Source organism: Lissotriton helveticus, chromosome 1_1, assembly GCF_964261635.1.
Source record: "Lissotriton helveticus chromosome 1_1, aLisHel1.1, whole genome shotgun sequence".
Lineage (NCBI taxonomy): Eukaryota > Metazoa > Chordata > Amphibia > Caudata > Salamandridae > Lissotriton > Lissotriton helveticus.
The window spans coordinates 1,936,141,891-1,936,161,977 of NC_136057.1; the positions used below are offsets into that span (position 1 = coordinate 1,936,141,891).

Consider the following 20,087-nt stretch of genomic DNA (forward strand, 5'->3'; position numbering starts at 1 on the left):
CCATTCTCAGACTGGTGAACTCTACACTTACTTTCCTTTGGAACCACATATTCCTCAGTCCCTGTTTTCCTTGTGTGGCTCTTACAATGCCTCTGCGGTGGTTGACCACTTCCTTCTTTGCCTCAGGGAAGCCTGGAAAGCTCTAGGAGATGCCAGTGCTGAGCAGGCAATGAAGGAGTATGTCTCTACTGTGAGGACACTGGACCCCAGCTGGACCCCTCAGGTAGGCCTGGAGCTACACCATTTAGAGTGCATGAGCTTAGGAGTAGAAGTCACCATTACTTACTTATCATTGACAGTTAATGTTTTCCTAGTCTATCATGATTTGGTCCCATAAGATTTGGATCACAACTCGTAGATCTGACTTATTTATTCAAATTTGGAATACTTGTTGAAGATAATATGTTGTATGTAAATTATAATTTGGTACACCCTAAGTATGTAAATCAGTCTGAAGTCTTGATACTGTTGAGTAATATAAATTTTTAGAAGGTTGTATGTGCAGGATGTAAAGTTAAAATGTTGAAGTTTATTCTGCCCATAACGTGTATTTGTAAAGCGAACGTTCACCCAGAAGGGTGTGTTGGGTCTGAATAACAGATGTTTATTGTTGCCCAATCCAGATATACACCCACACTCCATTCTTCCTGCATGCCACTTTGTACTGATGGTTATGTGATTCACAGAGGTGACGTTTTGACTCCTAAGCACATATTCGTTGTTTTTAGTTCGGCGATGTAAGTGATTGCCTATGTGTCTTTAGCAGAGTCTGTTTTATGTACTTGCAACACGGAGGAGTAATGCTGCTTATAGAAACAGGAAGGATTGCCTTCATGAAATGTGGATGCTATCACATCTCAGAGACTGCACAATGAGAAATAAAATCATTATTCAGCTGTGGGCAGAATTTTTAATATGCAAGCAATTGAACAGTGCATCCTTATGATAGGTTGTCCCCATCAGTAAGGGGGTCTTGCCCCAAAGTCTCCATATAATTTATTGTATTTATATTTGCTAGATCACTACCTGAAATTAATGATCATTCTTAAGCAATCAGCTATAAGATAAATATTGATTTATTACTGATAGTGGAGTAAGAATGAAAGCAAGCCAGAAGAAGGGAAAGTTAAAAGAAACCGATGTCTGAGAGTGGAAACTATGAAGGGATTTGCATCCACAGATCAAAGTAGGCACTGAGGGGAAAAAACAAACAAACATTTTTTATCAGTTTTTCTTTCAAATTTTCTTTCATACTTTCATGAACTATTTCGGATCTCCACTGTGATGTCAAGAGGTATAGTTCTAAAAAAAGATGATCCTTTGACGTCTGTTGTTTGACCTGCACATTTGTATTTGTTGAATTTTATTGTGGTAATCGGGGCTCTGATTTCTGATTGCTTTTGCTTGAGTTTGAGGCTGTTCATACATGTTCCTGTGTCCTTTGATGAAAGGAAGATACGATTTTGTGTATGGTTATACCTTTTCGTCTGACAATTGCTGCACGTGAAAAATAATTACATAGCTAATCAGTTCACCAATGTACAAAATCTGCCAGTGTACTACATATTCAGATTTGTTTAGACTTAACGTGATCTACAAGCTATCCCACCTTTTTTTCAATTCTATTTTTGACGTTTTTGATGCACTCATTATCTTGTTGTTCTGGGTTTTAACAAGACAATCTAAACTGTGTGGTAAGTTTGCCAGTGCACACATGTTTCTTTGATTATCTAAGGCGGCTAATCAGGCAAACCTTTCCTTCCCTAATCCCCAAATAGTTTGGAGTGGAGACTAGGGGTGATACGAGGTTAATCAGCAAATCCAAATCGTAATTCAAGCCAATTTACTTTAGAATCAGGTTGGGTAGACCAAGGTATTAAGCACAGTTTCTGTCTTGGTTATGTTTTTGTCTAGTGCCTAGTTGTTGCATTAGAATAAGAGTGCTAAGCAAGCAAAACTGACTAGTCAAATATTGATCTCCTGTATGGATTTCTTTGAATTGCTGATCTCATGCTGTTCTCTTTAAAAACACTGCCTTTGTCTAAGTTTTGCCCAGTATTTTTTAACACTTCTATTTTATGTTTAACTGAAGGCATATCAAATACTCATTTTAATTGTCAGTATACATTTGCAGAACCATGAGTTACACACAATGTATTCTACTTCATATAGTAGGAAGTCTTGTAATGCTTGGTAAGTGAGATTAATAAGTGGTCCTAATGTGAACTTGCTCCAGACTCGATTAAATTTACATAGGCGCTTTGTCAATGTTATGTTGCATCATGAAAAGCTCACACATTTTTCTGCACCCTTCTGTGAGCACACTGATACTTGTTTTGCGTTCTAGTTTCTGGCTACAAAAATGCTGCCAATCGACAACCCCAAGAGAGATAGTTCCTCATTTTGATGTCTGAGACAAATTAGTTCGGGAGCTGGATTCAGTGTTGTATACAAGATCTTGTTAAATCTTTGAAACTTGAAACACCTATATTGACTTAGTTCTGAGTAGGTGGGGAACACATGGGTACATGTAACTTTAGCCTTCTTAGTTCTCGCCTACCTGCATGCATGAACTGTTGCTGTGAGCGTATTGTATTCAGTAAAGTGCTTGGAGCTCGCCTATTACATACCATTAGTTGCCTTAAATTGTCATTCTTTTTGGCTGCCTCTGCACATTACCCCACTTCACAGTACCCCAGTCTACCCCACTCCACCCCAGTCTTTCCAACTCTATCCCACCCTACTCTACCTCAGTTCTCTCTGCTCCGCATGACTCTAATCTACCCCAAACAACTTCACTCTTAACCCTGCTCCATTCCAATCGAACCACCTCCACCCCAACCTACAAATCTGCCTCACTCCGGTCTACCCCACTCCATCCCAATCTACTCCACTACAATCTAAAACATATTGGACTATACCAGGCCACCAAAGCATAGACGAGACCTATTGTCTTTGCCAATGTTTGTTACTAACTGCAGGGATAGTAAAACCAGCAAGAGTCGGCGAGTAATCTGATAGCATTCTGGGTAATATCTTAACATTACTCACCTTGTGCACCATCAATTTGGACAGCTGAAGTAAATCTTTTCTTGATGGAACATCATATACAAATACATTATATGTTACTTCGGAAATACCATTATTGAAATACCTGCTTATGTCTGGAGCCTGGTAATTCCCATAGCAAAGTAATCAAACTAGCAGACTTGAATGCAAGCCAGTACTGCACATTGATGTATCTAATTTTATCTGGCGGGTAATATTGAGGTGTCTCGCTTATATAACAGGAGTGCCAGGGAGTTAATGATTCATAAAGGGGGTGGTGATGGACAGAGTATCTGAATTAAGCAGAACACTCCATCACCACCCCCTTTTCTGAATCGTTTTGGCCACTAATGGAGTGGCAGGGTATGCTCAGACATGAGTCCCTTGCTCACTGCACCATCAGGATTCAAGCAAGCCGGGCCGAAGACGGCTGCAATGCCAGAAACCGGTCCCCAAAGCTTGTTTCCTTTCCAGTAAAGAATTGGCTTGGTAGTTTGGTCTGCCCTGTTCCCATGATGCACTGGGCCAGGGACAGACTAATTTGCATGTAGCCAGGTTCTGAACTGGGATGGTGCAGTGAGCTAAAAAACGGTGATGGATCAAGCCCTGATCTTTTGACTGGGTATGAGTGTTCTGTTTAACTCAGATGCTCTGTCCATCACCACCCCCTTTTCTGAACCAGGGAGTTAATGGCATTTGGTTTTGTCCAGCTCATAACATTTGGGGAAATATTCAAGTTTTTCACATTACGTCAGGTGACCCTGATCTAAACAAAAGGGGTGCACAAAGAAACATTCTTCAGTGGTTTTCTCGCTAGAAGTGAAACGTTTATGAATTAAGGCAATGCTCGTGTGAGGGAAATTGAGAAAAATAATGCTGACATTCTCCATTTCTTTCAAACTTGCATGCCCCTGCCTGTACCAATAACATGTCTCCTACAACGCGCCTATATTGATTGCAGGCTTACAAAGACCTGTGTCATGCTTATGAAGGCAGGCCAGCACTTCCCTAGTCTTCATGCCACTGTTTAAATCCCCGCCGTTTTATGTTGCAAGGTCAGCCTAAGAATCTTCGCAGATTCAAACTTGCAATAGCTGTGACTCATTGTCCTCTTTAGTAGCATCGAGGGCAAACACTCAAGGTGACAACCTGCCTTTTTCCCCATCTCCTGGCCATAGCTCTGCCCCACTGCACAGAAGCAAAATTCACTGTCTGCAAGATTGGGAACCACCCTCTCCCTTCCACACTGAAAACCTACAGCCATCAATGAAAGTAACCTAGTCCTCTCACTACCCTCAGTACCCTTCTGTAATTTGAACAGAACGTCAAATACTTTACACCCAGGAGCTTAACAGAATATTTGCTGCCATCCACTAGACACCTCCTGTATCTGTCATAATTTCTAGAATATGTTTGAACTCTCAAAGAAAAAAAAAGTGGACTTTTTTTGTTGCTGAGCATTTTCAATAGGAACATGTTAGTACAAACAGTTCAGCAGTAGCATCATCGAGACATAATTCAATATTGATTCATCTACAAATGAGCAGGGTTGCCAGCACAACAGACAATAGTTCTAAAAGAAGATAGAATCATACAGAGTCATGTTGACTTACATATGTCATGATGTATAGAGGTGCGTGCTCCTCCGCACGCATATCTGTCAAACGTACCATGCATGTGGGGGACTGTTCTCTGGAGTGTAGTGGTCTGAGACAGCATCTGTCAAGCCATGGATGGAGGTAAGTATCCAGCGGACCCCAAATGTCATGCGGCCTGCTCACTGTTGGCATAAGATTCCGGAATTCTGTCCGTTGTGTCTGACAATATGCCGCGTCCTCGAGCCAGGATTTGGGCATTGGCGCCGGTTTCTGCCCCTAGTGTATTGCCACTCTACGCCCCCCCAAAAAAAGTGGACTTAGTTTGTACTTATGACATGAAGTCTGGGAACAGCATGAACATGTAGCCCTGAAGAGGGTTCAGTTCATATTCCCACTAGCCAGGTATAGTGTATTCTGGCACATCAGCCAGATCAGAATCGATTTTTTTTTTTCCACAAATTGTTCTGTATCCTACCAGGTCGCTGATTAAGGGACTGGTATTCTTCGGATGTGCTTAAGTCCGGAGTGCTCTTCAGAGTCTTAAATTTTGTCATGCGTGTGATGCAATGAATTCTCAGTTGTTTTGCCCTACAACGAAGCATCCCTCTACGCCTTCCTCCAAAGACCAAAGTCTGCTGCTCTGCCTCATCCTACTTGCCTGAATAATTTTCAGCCTTCCACTGTAGCTGAATCAAGTCTATTGCTAATAATATCATTTCAAGCCTTCAGTTCAACAACAGTCTCGACCGCTTACGCAAGGTTTCTCTGATGAGTTATCGGTCGCTGATTCTTCTCCAGAACGAGGTCTAGAGAATCTAAATAGTATTTTAGACTTCACATTTGTTTTCTTTGCCTCCATGGCGGTACAGTATAGACCCAGTAGCCTAAGTCTGTCCTGGCTGTTTAACTCGCCTACAGAGTGCAGTGTTAAGGTCCCCCGAGCCCTCATCGGGCACATTGAGTGGTACAGGAGCAACAAAGGAAGAACAGCACCCATGTCTGGCAATACAAAGTAGCCTTGCAGCAGAAACACAAAGCAGCGACTAGGGGTGCAGAGCCTGAGGCGATGTTCATGTCCTCTGAGATGATTCAGGTCCAGAAGGAGGGCAAATAAGGGGTAGGTCAAAAACCCAGAGTTATTCAAATTCTTTTTAGTTAACAGTTTTATATACCACTCCTGCACAAATGGAGTGTTAGGGTGCTGTACTGATAACCCAGTTAATGCATGTTACATTACAGAGGCTGAAAATTAGAAACGGGCGAATAGTAAGGGATAGCATTGCGTTCTGTTGTCGAATTGAAAGCTGCAAAAAGGGCGAAGTGAATTAATTTAAAAAGAGTTCGAAAATTCGTTTTTAAATGTGTCCGCATGGTTACAATGGGACATTTTTTCCTAATGTCAAGCGCAGGGAATTTCAGGCAGCTAAAATGTGGCTGGAGGACTCTCCGCCTGGGTGCTTTGCAAATAATAGAGTAGAAACAAGCAGACACAGTAGTGTTCTGAAGGAAAAGAACCTTAAGAAGCTGAGTTACAAAATTGCCGTTGCCATTTAAAATGCAATTCAGGTTGCCAATAATCCAGAAGCTCTTGCTAGATTTTGTAGAGGTTGTCACAGTCCGTTTGTAGCACTACAAAGATGTGTCCCTCACAACGTTCTGGTGTGAGTCTCAAACCACTTGGCCTACAGCCTAATTGTTGGATCCAGTAAAAAGAAGTCCAAGATAATCAGGATAAAGTTGAAAGAAGTTTTATTCTTACAAGAAGAACAGTACCAAAGATCCAACAGGTGTCTCTCTTGGTCAGCCTCCACTCAATAACAGTCAAACATGCACTTTTCATATTGTCTATCACCTAGCAACGTAGAATCTTGGTCTCTTGGAAGCCTGTGTCTTCAGTTATTGAGTGGAGGCTGACCAAGAGACACCTGCTGGATCTTTGGTGGTGGTGTTCTTGTAAGAATAAAACTTTAAACTTTATCCTGATTATCTTGGACTTCTTTTTACTGGATCCAACATAAATTTGGCGACGAGGATGGGATGACAACACCTCACGGACTCACCAATTTTAATATTTGAAATTTTTATGATCCTACAGAACTTTGTGTCATCTTGCCCTGATTTCATCAAAAACGGTATGTGAAATTTATTTCACTTCTACTTTCACTGAAGATATTTTTCTCATCTGACAAAAATTATTTCTGCCTTTCAAGTGCCTCCAACTGTCATCCTTTTTAACATTTCATTGACTTGATGGAAGGTTGCTGATAATTCAATTTAATTTGAGCTACACTTTCTAATTTTTCAGCACATATATTTTTAATTATTTCTCATCGCTGAAGATCTTTAGGCTCTGATTGTATAAGTCATCTACTGCTGTCCTTCAAGTACCTCAACTGTCACCCTACTTCATTTTGATCGTCTTATTTTTGCTGACAACTCTGCCTAGATCGAGTGATGTTAATTACTTATTCTTATTTTGTGCTTCAATTTGATCCAGTTTGCGAGTTTTGCTATATTTGCAACTTATGAAATTTTGTTGTCAAAACTCTTGTGATCCATTACCTTATCAGGAATTCGTTTTATGGAATACGTTTAAAAATATGAAACTGGAAGTTTGCTTGGATAATGACTATTTGAAAATCCATTCACTGCATGGTTTCGAAATATGATGATAACAAGAAGTTTGCTTGGATAACGACAGTTTGAAAATCCATTCACTTTTTGGTAAATACTATGCATCTTTCGAAACTCACCTTGAGCTAGCTCTTTGGACATTCTCTGCATCTGTTGTGACGGAGGCGGCATCGCAAGCCGGCATCTTCCTGCGCGCTGGTGAGACGAAGACGGAACTTTCGTTGTTTTGAAAAACGCCGTCGTGGATATTTATTGAACAATCAACGCCTCCGTAGTTTGATGACGCTTCACGCTTCACGTCCCAAGACGTGTCAGCCATCTTTGATTTCAGCGCACTTCCTCAATTTTGATGACTGATCCTCGTAATGCGTTCAATCTGTGATATGCACACTTTCTACATTTAAATGAATGCGTGTTACGGCGGACAACAGAGACACACACACTTCAACATAAAGGTTTATTTATTTATTTTTAAGAATTTATCTTATTTCATCAAACTTTAATTCCGGTCTCAAGTATAAGGAGCTGGTGTATACTTTAGGGTTATTAGCACAAGTATAATGAGCTGCTATACATATACTTCATGTTTTATTAACACAATTTATTTATTTCAATCATTTAGGAGGTAATGTTATTCATATTTTAATTTAATTTAGTGGTTATTCCCTATGCTTCATTTGAATAATTGATGATTCAATGCACTGTTCAGCTATAAGCATTTGACCTGATAGTTTCCCTAGTGTATATGTGTATATATATATATATATATATATGTATATATATATATATATACCTTGAGTTTAGGTTATCTTAGTTCATTTTGTTATTTTTAACAATGGCTGTTCAAAGGGCAGTACTTCCTTCTCCTTTTCTTCCTGAACCTGGTACACCCAATATCAAATGGTCTCAATGGTATAAATCATTGAATAGTTACATTATTGCCATTGATGGTGTAAAGTTTTCTCCAGTAAGGAAAAATGCAATGTTGTATAATTGTCTTGGCAATGAAGGTCAGAAAATATTTGACCACCAACCTCCTATCATTCGTCCGCCTTCAGACGATTGGAATGATTTTACTGAAGCTGTTATGCGCCTTGAAAAACATTTTAAAGATGAGCCAAGTATAATTGTGGAGTGGCACAAATTTTACACACGTAAACAACGTGAGCAAGAGTCTGTTGATAATGTTTTAGCTGAACTCAGAGTGCTTGCTTCCTCATGTGAATTTGAGGGTCCTATTGAACAATATTTGAGGGATCAAATTGTTGTAAATTGTTTCAGCAACAAGGTACGGGACAGGATTTTGTGTTGCAGAAATCCTTCACTCATTGAAACTTTAGAAATTGCCAAATTCAAGTTCAAGTTCAGAAATTTATATAGCGCACTACTCACCCAGTGGGTCTCAAGGCGCTTGTGGAGGGGGAATTATTATTTATCGAATAGCCAGGTTTTAAGTTCTTTTCTGAAGGAGATGTGGTTCTGTGTAAGGCGGAGGTGAGTGGGGAGTGAGTTCCAGGTCTTGGCAGCCAAGTAGGAGAAGGATCTACCTCCCTTCGTGGATCTTTGGATGCGCGGGACAGCGGCGAGGCCTTGATTGGAGGATCTAAGTTGGCGGGTGGGTGTGTAGAAGGATAGTCGAGTGTTGAGGCATTCGGGCCCTATTTTGTAAAGGGCCTTGTGTGCGTGGGTGAGGAGACGGAATGTTATTCTCTTGTTGACGGGAAGCCAGTGGAGGTCTTTCAGGTGGCCGGTAATGTGAACTTGGCGAGGGATGTCCAAAATGAGTCTTGCTGATGCGTTTTGTATGCGTTGGAGTTTTTTCTGTAATTTGGCTGTAATTCCGGCGTAGAGGGTGTTTCCGTAGTCAAGTCGGCTCGTAACCAATGCGTGGGTGACAGTCTTTCTTGTTTCGGCGGGGATCCAATGGAAGACTTTTTTGAGCATACGAAGTACGTTGAAGCAGGAGGATGAGACGGCGTTGACTTCTCTGGTCATCGAGAGTGAGGAGTCTAAGATGAAGCCAAGGTTACGTGCGTGGTCTGTGGGTGTGGGAGCTGAGCCCAGATCCGAAGGCCACCATGAGTCGTCCCAGGCAGAGGGGGATGATCCTAGGATGAGCACTTCCGTTTTGTCTGAGTTAAGTTTCAGGCGGCTGTTTTTCATCCATACGGCTACTTCTTTCATGCCTTCGTGAAGATTGGTTTTGGCGGTGTTGGGGTCGTTGGTGAGGGAGAGGATCAGCTGGGTGTCGTCAGCGTATGAGATGATGTTCAGGTTGTGTTGACGCGTGATGGAAGTGAGTGGGCTCATGTAAACGTTGAAGAGGGTGGGACTGAGTGATGATCCTTGTGGTACACCGCAGATGACTTCGGTGGCCTCTGATTTAAACGGGGGGAGTCGGACTCTCTGAGTTCTCCCCGCAAGGAACGAGATGATCCAGTCCAAGGCTTTTCCTTCTATGCCAATGTTGCTGAGGCGTTGTATGAGGGTGCTGTGACAGACAGTGTCGAAGGCGGCGGAGAGGTCGAGAAGAATGAGGGCTACTGTTTCACCGTTGTCTAGTAGTGTTCGGATGTCGTCAGTTGCTGCGATGAGGGCGGTTTCGGTACTGTGTTTGGCTCGAAAACCGGACTGTGAGGGATCGAGGGAGTTGTTGGATTCGAGGAAGGCGGCGAGTTGGTTGTTGACGGCTTTCTCAATGACTTTGGCCGGGAATGGGAGGAGGGATATGGGGCGGTAGTTTTTTGAAGTTCGGAGGGGTCTGCGGTGGGTTTCTTCAGGAGGGCGCTGACTTCGGCATGTTTCCAGCTTTCTGGGAAGGTAGCGGAGTTGAAGGAGCAGTTGATGACATCACGGAGATGGGGTGCGATGATGGAGTCAGCTTTGTTGAAGATGTGGTGGGGGCATGGGTCTGTTGGCGAGCCGGAATGGATGGAGTTCATTAGGCGGATGGTGTCTTCAGTGGTGATTGGGTTCCATGAGCTGAGGTTGTTAGAGGGCGGTTTAGGTTCAGAGGGGGATGGAGAGGATTGTTCGTTGGAGCAGATTTAGAAACTGTTATGTATATCTGCAATTTTGTTGTAGAAGAAGGAGGATAACGAATCGCAGAGGTCTTGGGAGGGGGTGATGTCGTTTGAGGCTGCGGTGGGATTGGTGAATTCTTTGACGATGTTGAATAGTTCCTTGCTGTTATGGGCGTTGTTGTCGATTCTTGAAAGCTGATTTCTTGGTGGATCGAATCAGCTGGTGGTGTTTGCGGGTGGCTGCCTTGAAGGTGGACATGTTGTCGGTGGTTGGGTTTATTCTCCATGTTTTCTCGAGAGTACGGCATAGCTTCTTGGATTTTTTAAGGTCATCGTTGAACCAGGGGCCTTTTTGCTGTCTGGTTTGGTGTGATGGTTTTTCAAGGGTGCTAATTTGTCAGCGCTGTGAGTGATCCATTGTTTGAATTCGATGGCCGCTTCGTTAGGGTCCGAAGAGAGGGCGGGTGGGTTTTGGTAGAGCGATGTGAGGAGTTGGTCAGTGGTGATTTTGTTCCATTTTCTTCGGGGAATAGGTTGTGGGGAGTTGTGGGTCGAGGTGGTTTTGTAGCTGAAGTGAACACAACTGTGGTCCGTCCAATGGAGAGCTGTGGTGTGATCAAAGGAGATGTGATTGCTGGAAGTGAAGATTTGGTCGAGCGTATGTCCGGCTACATGGGTGGGGGTGTCAACAAGTTTTTGAGGCCGAGATTGGCCAGGTTGTCGAGAAGGGTGGTGGTGTTGCTGTCGTTTTTCTTTTCCAGGTGGAAGTTGAGGTCTCCTAGTAGAATGTAGTTCTCGGAGGCGAGGGCATGTGGACTGATGAAGTCAGTGATTTCTTCGCTGAATTGATTACGGGTTCCTGGAGGCCTATAGATGAGGGTGCCTCTGAGTGTTGTTCTAGGGTCGGTGTGGATCTGGAAGTGGAGGTGTTCGGCGGTTGTAAGTATATCGTCGGATCTGGTAGTGATTTTGATGGTGTTTTTATGGACGATGGCGATGCCTCCTCCTGTTTGGACGAAGCGGTCTCTTCGGATGATCTTGTAGTTGACCGGGATGGCTATGGCGATGTCGGGTTTTGAAGATGCGTTCCTCCATGTTTCAGTAAGGAAGGCGACGTCCGGTGATGTAGTGTCCAGTAGATCCCAGAGTTCAGAGGCGTGTCTGTGGACCGAGCGGGTGTTTAGCAGGATGCATTTTAGTTGGTTGGAGTCGGAGTTGTTTTTGGGGTTCGTGGAATTGGTGTGGGTCTTGATGCTGGTGAATTTGCAGGAGTGACAAGTGAAGGGACCGTGGGTACGTCCTGGGGCCGCTTCGTAGCATGGCGTTGTGCGTCCGGGTTGAGGGCTAGGAGGGTGGCTGCGTCGTACGTTATGTGGGTGGAGTGGGGTTTGCGTGGACCAGGGGGTCTAGCGATGGGCGCAGTCCAGGCGCGGACGGGCGCAGACGGGCTTACCTTTGGCGCACCTTCGGCGCGCATGGGGTGCGACCGCTGTGCGTGAACGCTGCGCGGAAATGCATCTGTCATATGCGGATAGTGTAGGGGGGAGGGGCGAGGGAGGGTCAGCTGGGAGGCGGGGAGCGGGGTGGATATCCGGTCCGGGAGGCACAACAACAGAGATGAGGTCAAACAAAATGGCAGCACGCCAAGAGCCAAGAACGAAGCAGGGTTCTAATCAATATAGCAGGCAGCGCGGCACAGTAATGAATGAATCTACTTCAAGAGCACTTGGGCAGTCCAGCGCTCCTGATGTAAAAACGAGCAGTCCGTTAATAATTAAATAAGCACTGAGGCAATCTTGCGCTACGATACGAAATGGTCAATAAATTAAATAAAGTTAGTGGTGAATGTGCAATGTCGCGCTACGACTGAGATGCGCTGTTAAATTAGACAGTGGCAGCTGTGTGAGCGAGGCAGCAAGCAGCAGACTGGCGCTACGATACCAAAGGATCCAGGCAGACCGGGGAGCAGCGTCAGGATCGACCGCTTCTGTGAGACACAGGACGGTCACCGCGCCACGCAGCTAGAGCGGGGCTTACAGTATCAGTGGGAGGGAGGGTCAGCTGGGAGGCAGGGAGCGGGGTGGATATCCGGTCCGGGAGGCACAACAACAACAACAGAGATGAGGACAAACAAAATGGCAGCACGCCAAGAGCCAAGAGCGAAGCAGGGTTCTAATCAATATCGCAGGCAGCGCGGCACAGTAATGAATGAATCTACTTTAAGCGCACTTGGGCAGTCCAGCGCTCCTGATGTAAAAACGAGCAGTCAGTTAATAATTAAATAAGCACTGAGGCAATCTTGCGCTACGATACGAAATGGTCAATAAATTAAATAAAGTTAGTGGTGAATGTGCAATGTCGCGCTACGACTGAGATGCGCTGTTAAATTAGACAGTGGCAGCTGTGTGAGCGAGGCAGCAAGCAGCAGACTGGCGCTACGATACCAAAGGATCCAGGCAGACCGGGGAGCAGCGTCAGGAGCGACCGCTTCTGTGAGACACAGGACGGTCACCAGAGGTATTAAGAGATCTGTAGCTGCCTCTTAAGAATTAGGCAATGTGAAAAATACCACCACTGAATCTGTAAATAAAATCTCTGCTCAAATCCCTCAAGTTGTATCCCAACGTACTAAACCTTTAAATTCTAGACAAGATTGGAAGAAATCTTACAAACCCCTCCCATGATTCAGGTGCAGGTCTAAATCCCATTTAGCTAATGCTTCTAATTGTCCTGCCATCAATAAACAATGTTCCAATTGTGCGAAAATGGGACATCTTACTTCTGCATGTAAGTTCAAATCCAAAGTAATGTTTAGCTTCTGTAGAGCCTGAAAAATCTCATATACATCACTCTACAGTTAATAAAATGTCACTTTTGGTAGATATGTTGGATTTGACAGATTAATCTAACACAGGTGATCCCGTTTGTGATGTTAAAATTGGTGACATTTATACCGAAGTTACGGTTGATTCTGGTTCGCCAGTAACCATATTGTCAGACAAGTTTTTCTTTAAAGAATGGAAAGAAACCAAATTACTTTCCCCTGTTATTCGTACTGTGTCCTTCGGGGGTCAGGAAATTGATATGATGGGCTATTTTACTGATGATCTTAATTTTCAAGATAGAGTTATCAATTCCAAAATATATATAGCCAAGAAGGGATATAACATATTGGGGTGGAGAGATCAGGGTAAATTTCACATGGTTTTGAGACCAGGAACGGATAGTCCCATTTCTTTAGATAATTATACCAACATTAATTCTTTGCTTTCTTTAGAAGCAATTTTTGACAAACATAAAGATGTTTTTAGTGATAATTTAGGCTCTGTTAAAGGATTTAGGCTCTGTTAAAAGATCATACTGAAACCTGATGCAATCCCAGCTATTCATAAAGGCTGTCATGTCCCGTTGAGTATCAGAGACAAACTCAAAGCACACCTTTTACAACTGTGTTCTGACGGAGTTATTGAACAAGTTGATTCGGCCCTATGATTGATTGATTGATTGATTGATTGATTTTGGGATTTATAGAGCGCGTAGCTACCCTAGGGCATCCCAGCGCTAGTGACCATAACTCCAGCAGGGTGGGGAAACAGGGGAGAGGTAATCAGGGGAAATTTAGGGGAAGAGCCAGGTTTTTAGTCGCTTCCTGAACCTGAGGTGGTTGTGTTCTTGCCTCAGAGAGAGTGGGAGGGAGTTCCACAATCTGGGGGCATTGTAAGAGAACAGGCGACCGCCGGTTTTGGCCTTCCTAATTCTAGGGACGTTTGCGAGGGATAGGGAGTTAGATCTTAATTGTCTACTGGACTGGTGCTGTGTCAGAAGTGGTCTGAGAATGGGGGGGCCTTCATCATGCATTATTCTGTGGGCAATGCACAGGGTTTTGAAGTTGACCCGTTCTTTTACTGGCAACCAGTGCAGGTTTCTGAGGGCTGGTTTGGCCGAGCTCCTCGCTTTAGTTCCTGTTAGGATTCTTGCAGCCGCATTTTGTGCACATTGAAGTCTGTGGACTACAGAGGCTGGAGCCCCCAGATACAACACATTTCCGTAGTCTAATCTGGAGTTCACCAGCCCCTGCATCAGGAGCTTCCTAGATTGGTGGGGGATTAGATGGAGAATCTTTCGTGCCATCTTTAAGAGGCCGAAGCAGGTTCCCGCAGTTTTTCTAGCTTGAGTCTTAAAACTGAGATCCTGGTCCAGCCATATCCCCAGGCTCTTTACCTCGGATTTGGGGATTGGTGGAGTTCCCATACATGGCGGCCAGGGAAGGGATGTGGGGATTTTGTTTGGATTTCCCAAGAGGAGTATTTCTGATTTCTCACCGTTTAATTTTAACCGGGAGTCGCACATCCACTGGTGCACCTTCTCAAGACAACTGGATAGATTAGAGAGGGAATTGTCTGATTGGTTAAGGGAAACGACGAGCTGTGTGTCGTCGGCGTACATTATAGATTTGATGCCAAAAGGTTTGACAACATCCTCGAGGGGTGCCATGTACACATTAAAAAGTGTGGGGCTCAGGGAAGATCCCTGGGGAACCCCACACTTGTGCCTGAGCCTTGGAGGTGGAGTACCCATCTGCCACTTGAAAGGACCTATCTTCGAGGAAAGATTTAATCCAGGCTAAGGCGAAGTCCGCCACTCCTATCGGTTTCTCCAATAGTCGTAGCACTTAAAAAGAATTGTGATGAAATCAGACTGTGTGTGGATTTAAGATCTTTGAACAAGAAAATACAGGTTGATTGTTTTCCTCTTCCACGCATACAGGATATGTTGGCTCAATTAAAAGGTATGAAATTCTTCTCTACTATCGATTTAAGGGCGGCCTACCACCAAATAGAGCTGCATGAGGAGTCCAAAGATCATACTACCTTTATCACACCATTTGGTGCTTACAGATTTCTAAGAATGCCCTTTGGACTCTCTTCAGCAGCCTCGGTTTTTCAAAAACTTATGTTTCAACTTTTTGGGGACATCAAACATGATTTGGCCTACCAAGATGATATACTGATCTCAACCAATACTGTCCATGAACATTTAGAAAAACTCCATCAAGTGTTAGGGATTCTTAGCAAATTTGGCATGACAGTTAAGAAACAAAAGTGTAAATTTTTGCTTAACAAAGGTCATGTAATTTCTGACTCCGGCATATCTCCAAAACAAGATTTGTTGAAAGCAATTCGAGAATGTGCTCAACTATCTGACAAAGACCAATTAAGATCATTTTTAGGGTTGAGCGAGTACTATTCTCGATTTGTACAAAACTTTGCTCTTATTAGTGAGCCACTGAGAAACTTGACCAGAAGTAATGTTAAATTCATGTGGGGCAAGGAACAACAGTCTTCATTTGAAAGTTTAAAACGTTTGATAATCAATGCTCCTGCACTCAAACCTTTCAATGAGGATTTGTTGTCCTACATCACTGTTGATGCTAGTAACTCTGGCTTAGGTGCTGTGCTCAGTCAAATGGTTCATGGTGATAAAAGCATAATTGCGTTTGCTTCAAGGGGTCTTTCATCATCAGAGAAAAACTACAGCACCATCGAAAAAGAAGCCTTGGCTTGTGTTTGGGGTACTAAACATTTTTCAACTTATGTTTGGGGCAGAGAATCTGTTTTAATTTCGGATCACAAACCACTAATCTCTATTTGAAATGACAGAGGGTTGAGAAATGGAAGTCCCAGACTTGTATGTTTGTTTTCTAAATTGTATGATTACAATATCTCTTTGAAGCACATTTCAGGTGGGGAAAATTTCAAAGCTGATTTTTTATCGAGATGTCCTATTTACGAAGACAACATTGAAACCTTCCTAGAAGACAAGGAAATGGTTGTCAACTTAGTTTTTTTTTTTTTTTTTGTAAACCTTTATTTGTACAAAAAGGAAATACAAATCTGGGCCTACAACCAGACCGGCCGGCCGGCCACGATACAATAGAGCAATCCAAAAAATACAGAAGAAAAATATACAGATACAATCAGGATAATATGCAGTCAATACAGTTCGAAAAAGGAAGGGGGGGGAGAATCTGGACGGCCCACAAACAGGAAGAAGGAAGGTTAATTTTTATAATATTACAATAAGGAGTATAACAGGCTCGGATACAGTATAAATGAATCCAGGTCCCCAGAGCAAACTATTGGCCATAAGAAAAACAAAGGGGCAGCAATGCGGAAAATTATCACTACAGTCTACATCAGTACGAAAGCAGATGCGGTTAATTCAAATCAACATACAAGTAGACTCATCGTGTGCACCTCTACCACCCAATAGCACAGCAGAGATAGGACGATGGAACCGGAACACTAACATCACTAAAGCCAACCCGTCATACTAACCCTAGGGAGAGAGAGAAAGAGAAGGGGAAGGGAAAGAAAAGGGGGAAAAAGAAAAATACAGACAGAGAGAAGAGCGCCGAGACAAGCATCCCGTAGTAAGGACACAGAAAGAGCAGGAGTATTAGCAACAAGGAAGGGATGGGAGTCGGCACTGAAACGTAGCATAGCCACAAAAGGAGGGAAGCAGCAATCCAGACCCCATCCCTATAATACCACGGGAGGCAGGGACAGCCGCGGCGCTCCTATAAAGGGATACAAAAGGGCCATAGAACAAAGGAAAATAAACCGGGAAAGAAAACCCGTCCCACCCATCCCACCCAGCACCCCTGCAGAAGGCTACGGCCTACCCCCCCAGCAGCGTGCCTGTCGCCCTAATCCCGAACCCGAAATGTAGGAAACACGAAAGAGAAAAAGAATAAGGAGACAAAAAGAAGAATAAGAAGACAAAAAAGATGTGAGGGAGGAGTGAAGAAGTAAAAACAAAATGGTCGGCCTCAGCCCTCCGCCCAACCAGTCAATCGTAATACGTGTAGACGAAAGCGATACAGCTCGAGCATCATAAAACGTACAAGGGGGTCACCCACCGCACTATGCACATGGGAAAGCTCGCCATGGATATGTATACCAGCAATCCACCGGAAGCAATGTATCTCACCCCAGGCCTTCCTTAGCTACATGCAACTCCCACCATACGACAGTGAGAAGCGAACAATTCGGTGCAAGGCAATCACACGAACAAAAAATAGTCCGATGAAGACGTAGGCCAGGGAGGGCAGTCCATAAGCAAAAGATCAAAAGTCCGGGTATACAGTGCAAGTGTCCCAACAATGTTAACAGGGGCAGGAAAAGACAGGAGTTCAGTCTCGCCGCTCGGGAAAGCGGGGGCTCCCCTGCAGAGCAGAAACACGACCTCATCAAGGCAAATAGATGTAGCAAGCCATCATGTTTCTCGGACACTCGAGTAGGATCCGACCCCAGAACGACATCCGGGCCCCCAAACTCCAAACAGTGAAGCGCAGGAGGTTCAGAAGCCAATCGTTCGCATACCTGTCGACGGCCAGTGGCAGTAGTTCTCAGCGCGGCCGAGGGGGGTGAGGCAGAAGCATCACCGAGACGAGAGGGGACCGTGAGAGACCGGCCCTCCAAGATGGCGGCGGACCGCACCGATACCCCAGAGGCAATGGGGGTCAAGGCCGCATGCAAGGACCGCAGTGCTTCCAGAACGTCGCCGATTGTAGGCTCGCGCACACATGTCCAGGCCCCCGTGCAGTCCAGTAGTCCAGGTCCGCCGTCCGGAGGATATCCACGGTCTATCTCGATGGCCACCATTTTGTGGAGTCAGGCTCGTCACTACCTCCCACGACTCCCGGATCAGGGCCTCAGATGCGGACCTCCACAGAAACCAAGGGGGTCCCGCTATGGCAGCCTTGGTGCAGAAAGGAGAGCCGCCAAAGTCGGGTTGCAGCCTGCAATACCTTTGGCGTGGTCGAAGAGCAGATCCCGGGCGCGAGGCTCCAGGATGGATGGACGGAGCCGCGGCAGGGGGGCCCCCTTCATACGAGCAGCCCTCGGTGCACCGTGCCCCACACCAGCTCCACGGCCGCCAAGGCAAGTCCGGATCAGGACCACCGGAATGTTCGCTCAACGGTCTCCCGCCAGCGGCTCACGCTCTCGGCCGGGGCCGACGCGTACAACAATGCCAGGCTGGGTCCAATAGGCGAGGCCCCGGCTTCATCACCGCGGAGGCCCTGGTTCCTCAGGGGGCACAACTTCGGAAGCGCGGCACGTAGGAGCCTCCAGGTCAGACGGTGAGTAAGAGCAACACGTTGCGTTTCAATCTCTGCTCGAGTGCATCGTCCCGGGGCAGGATATATGGCAGGATTTGCGAGTCAGGCCGGAAGGCTGACGGAGCCGAGCTACAGAGCGACCATTACGATCGCGAGCTTGGCTCCTCCCCCGTTGTCAACTTAGTTGATGCTTTAATGTTAAACACTGATACCATTTCCAAACATGACTGGTTACAAGCTGCTGCTTGTGACACTTGTCAAATGGTTCTCAAGAAATTGATTTCAAGTGGCTGGCCAAGAGAAAATCAGATTGATAAAGAACTTGTCTCCTTTACAAAGTCAGAGATGAGTTGAGCATTGAAGGTGTTTTCATTTTGAGAGGTTCTTTTCGTATTCCCCCTGCTAGTATTAGGAATAAACTTGTCTCATTAGCTCACAAAGGTCACACTGGTATTACCAGTACTAAGAAGAGGTTACGTTTGAACTACTGGTGGCCTGAGATGGACATTATGGCTGAGACCTCTTTAAATAACGGTCTTGAATGTTCACATGCAGAAAGATCTCTTCATACTGCTAATTATCCTTTGTGTCCAGTCAATTTCCCTCATAGCACTTGGGATTGATTGTATTGGTCCTATCAATGGCCTTAATCAAGGTTATAGATTAATTTTAACTTTGGTTGATTATCATTCCAAATGGGTTTCATATAAATTCATGAGAGATCCTAATACGGAAAATGTGATTCAGTATTTGAAGTTACTTTTTAGATCTGAAGGATTACCTTCTTTCTTAGTGTCTGACAACGGAGTACAATTTGTTTCACACAATATGAAACATTTTCTGAAAAACTATGGCCTCAAACATCTCACGACTGCTCTTTATAGCCCACAAAGAAATGGTCTTGTGGAAAGAGTGAACCACATCTTTAAAGATTCGATTCAGTTAGCGTCATCTTCAGGATTAAATGTTCAAGAGGTTGTAAGTGACAGAATTTGGTCGTACAATAACACTCCTCATGCTACCACAGGTGTTACTCCTTTTGCCATGTTGAGAGGGAGACAATCATTTAATGAACTTTCTCCTCAATGGGTCATATCTAATACTGGTCCTATTACAGTATTCCATCTTTAGATCAAATTAAAACTAAGGTTGAACATTCTCAAATGGTTTCTAAATCCAGGTATGATATAAATAAACATGTTAAAGATGAAGTTTTCAATGTTGGTGACAAAGTTCACATAAGAAGACCTTTCAAAGTTGGGGGCTCTAAATTCTACCCAGAGACTGTTATTGTTGAAGTCAACAAACACTCTGTTATGGTTTCTGGAGGAAAATGGTGGAGCAAGAGAAATGTGGCCAGAGTAAAAAACGATGATTACAATTTCAGGTTTTCTGATCAAATTGAACATTCTCAAATTTCGAGTTGCTCTGATAATGTAAAATATTCTTTTAATGATGTATCATCTTATTCTCAGGTTCAGGAAAATAATGGTGATGATTCATGTTCTAATTCTTCACATAATTCATCTTCACAAGTTCAACCTGTTTTAAAAGATCATTTGATTTCAGAATTATCACATGTTTCAGTAAAAAGAAGTCCAAGATAATCAGGTTAAAGTTGAAAGAAGTTTTATTCTTGCAAGAAGAACAACACCAAAG

The 20,087-nt window shown here is 44.1% G+C and overlaps 1 protein-coding gene across 2 annotated transcripts in view; it reads left to right on the forward strand.

The window, feature by feature from the left end:
* Positions 1–20,087, forward strand: part of ACBD6 (acyl-CoA binding domain containing 6) — a 395,397-nt gene that overhangs the window by 7,537 nt on the left and 367,773 nt on the right. For both annotated transcript variants that reach the window (XM_078643536.1, XM_078643527.1), the window contains exon 3: positions 127–223. In XM_078643536.1, coding sequence (XP_078499662.1) covers positions 127–223 — 97 coding nt within the window. The remainder of the gene's footprint in view (positions 1–126; positions 224–20,087) is intronic.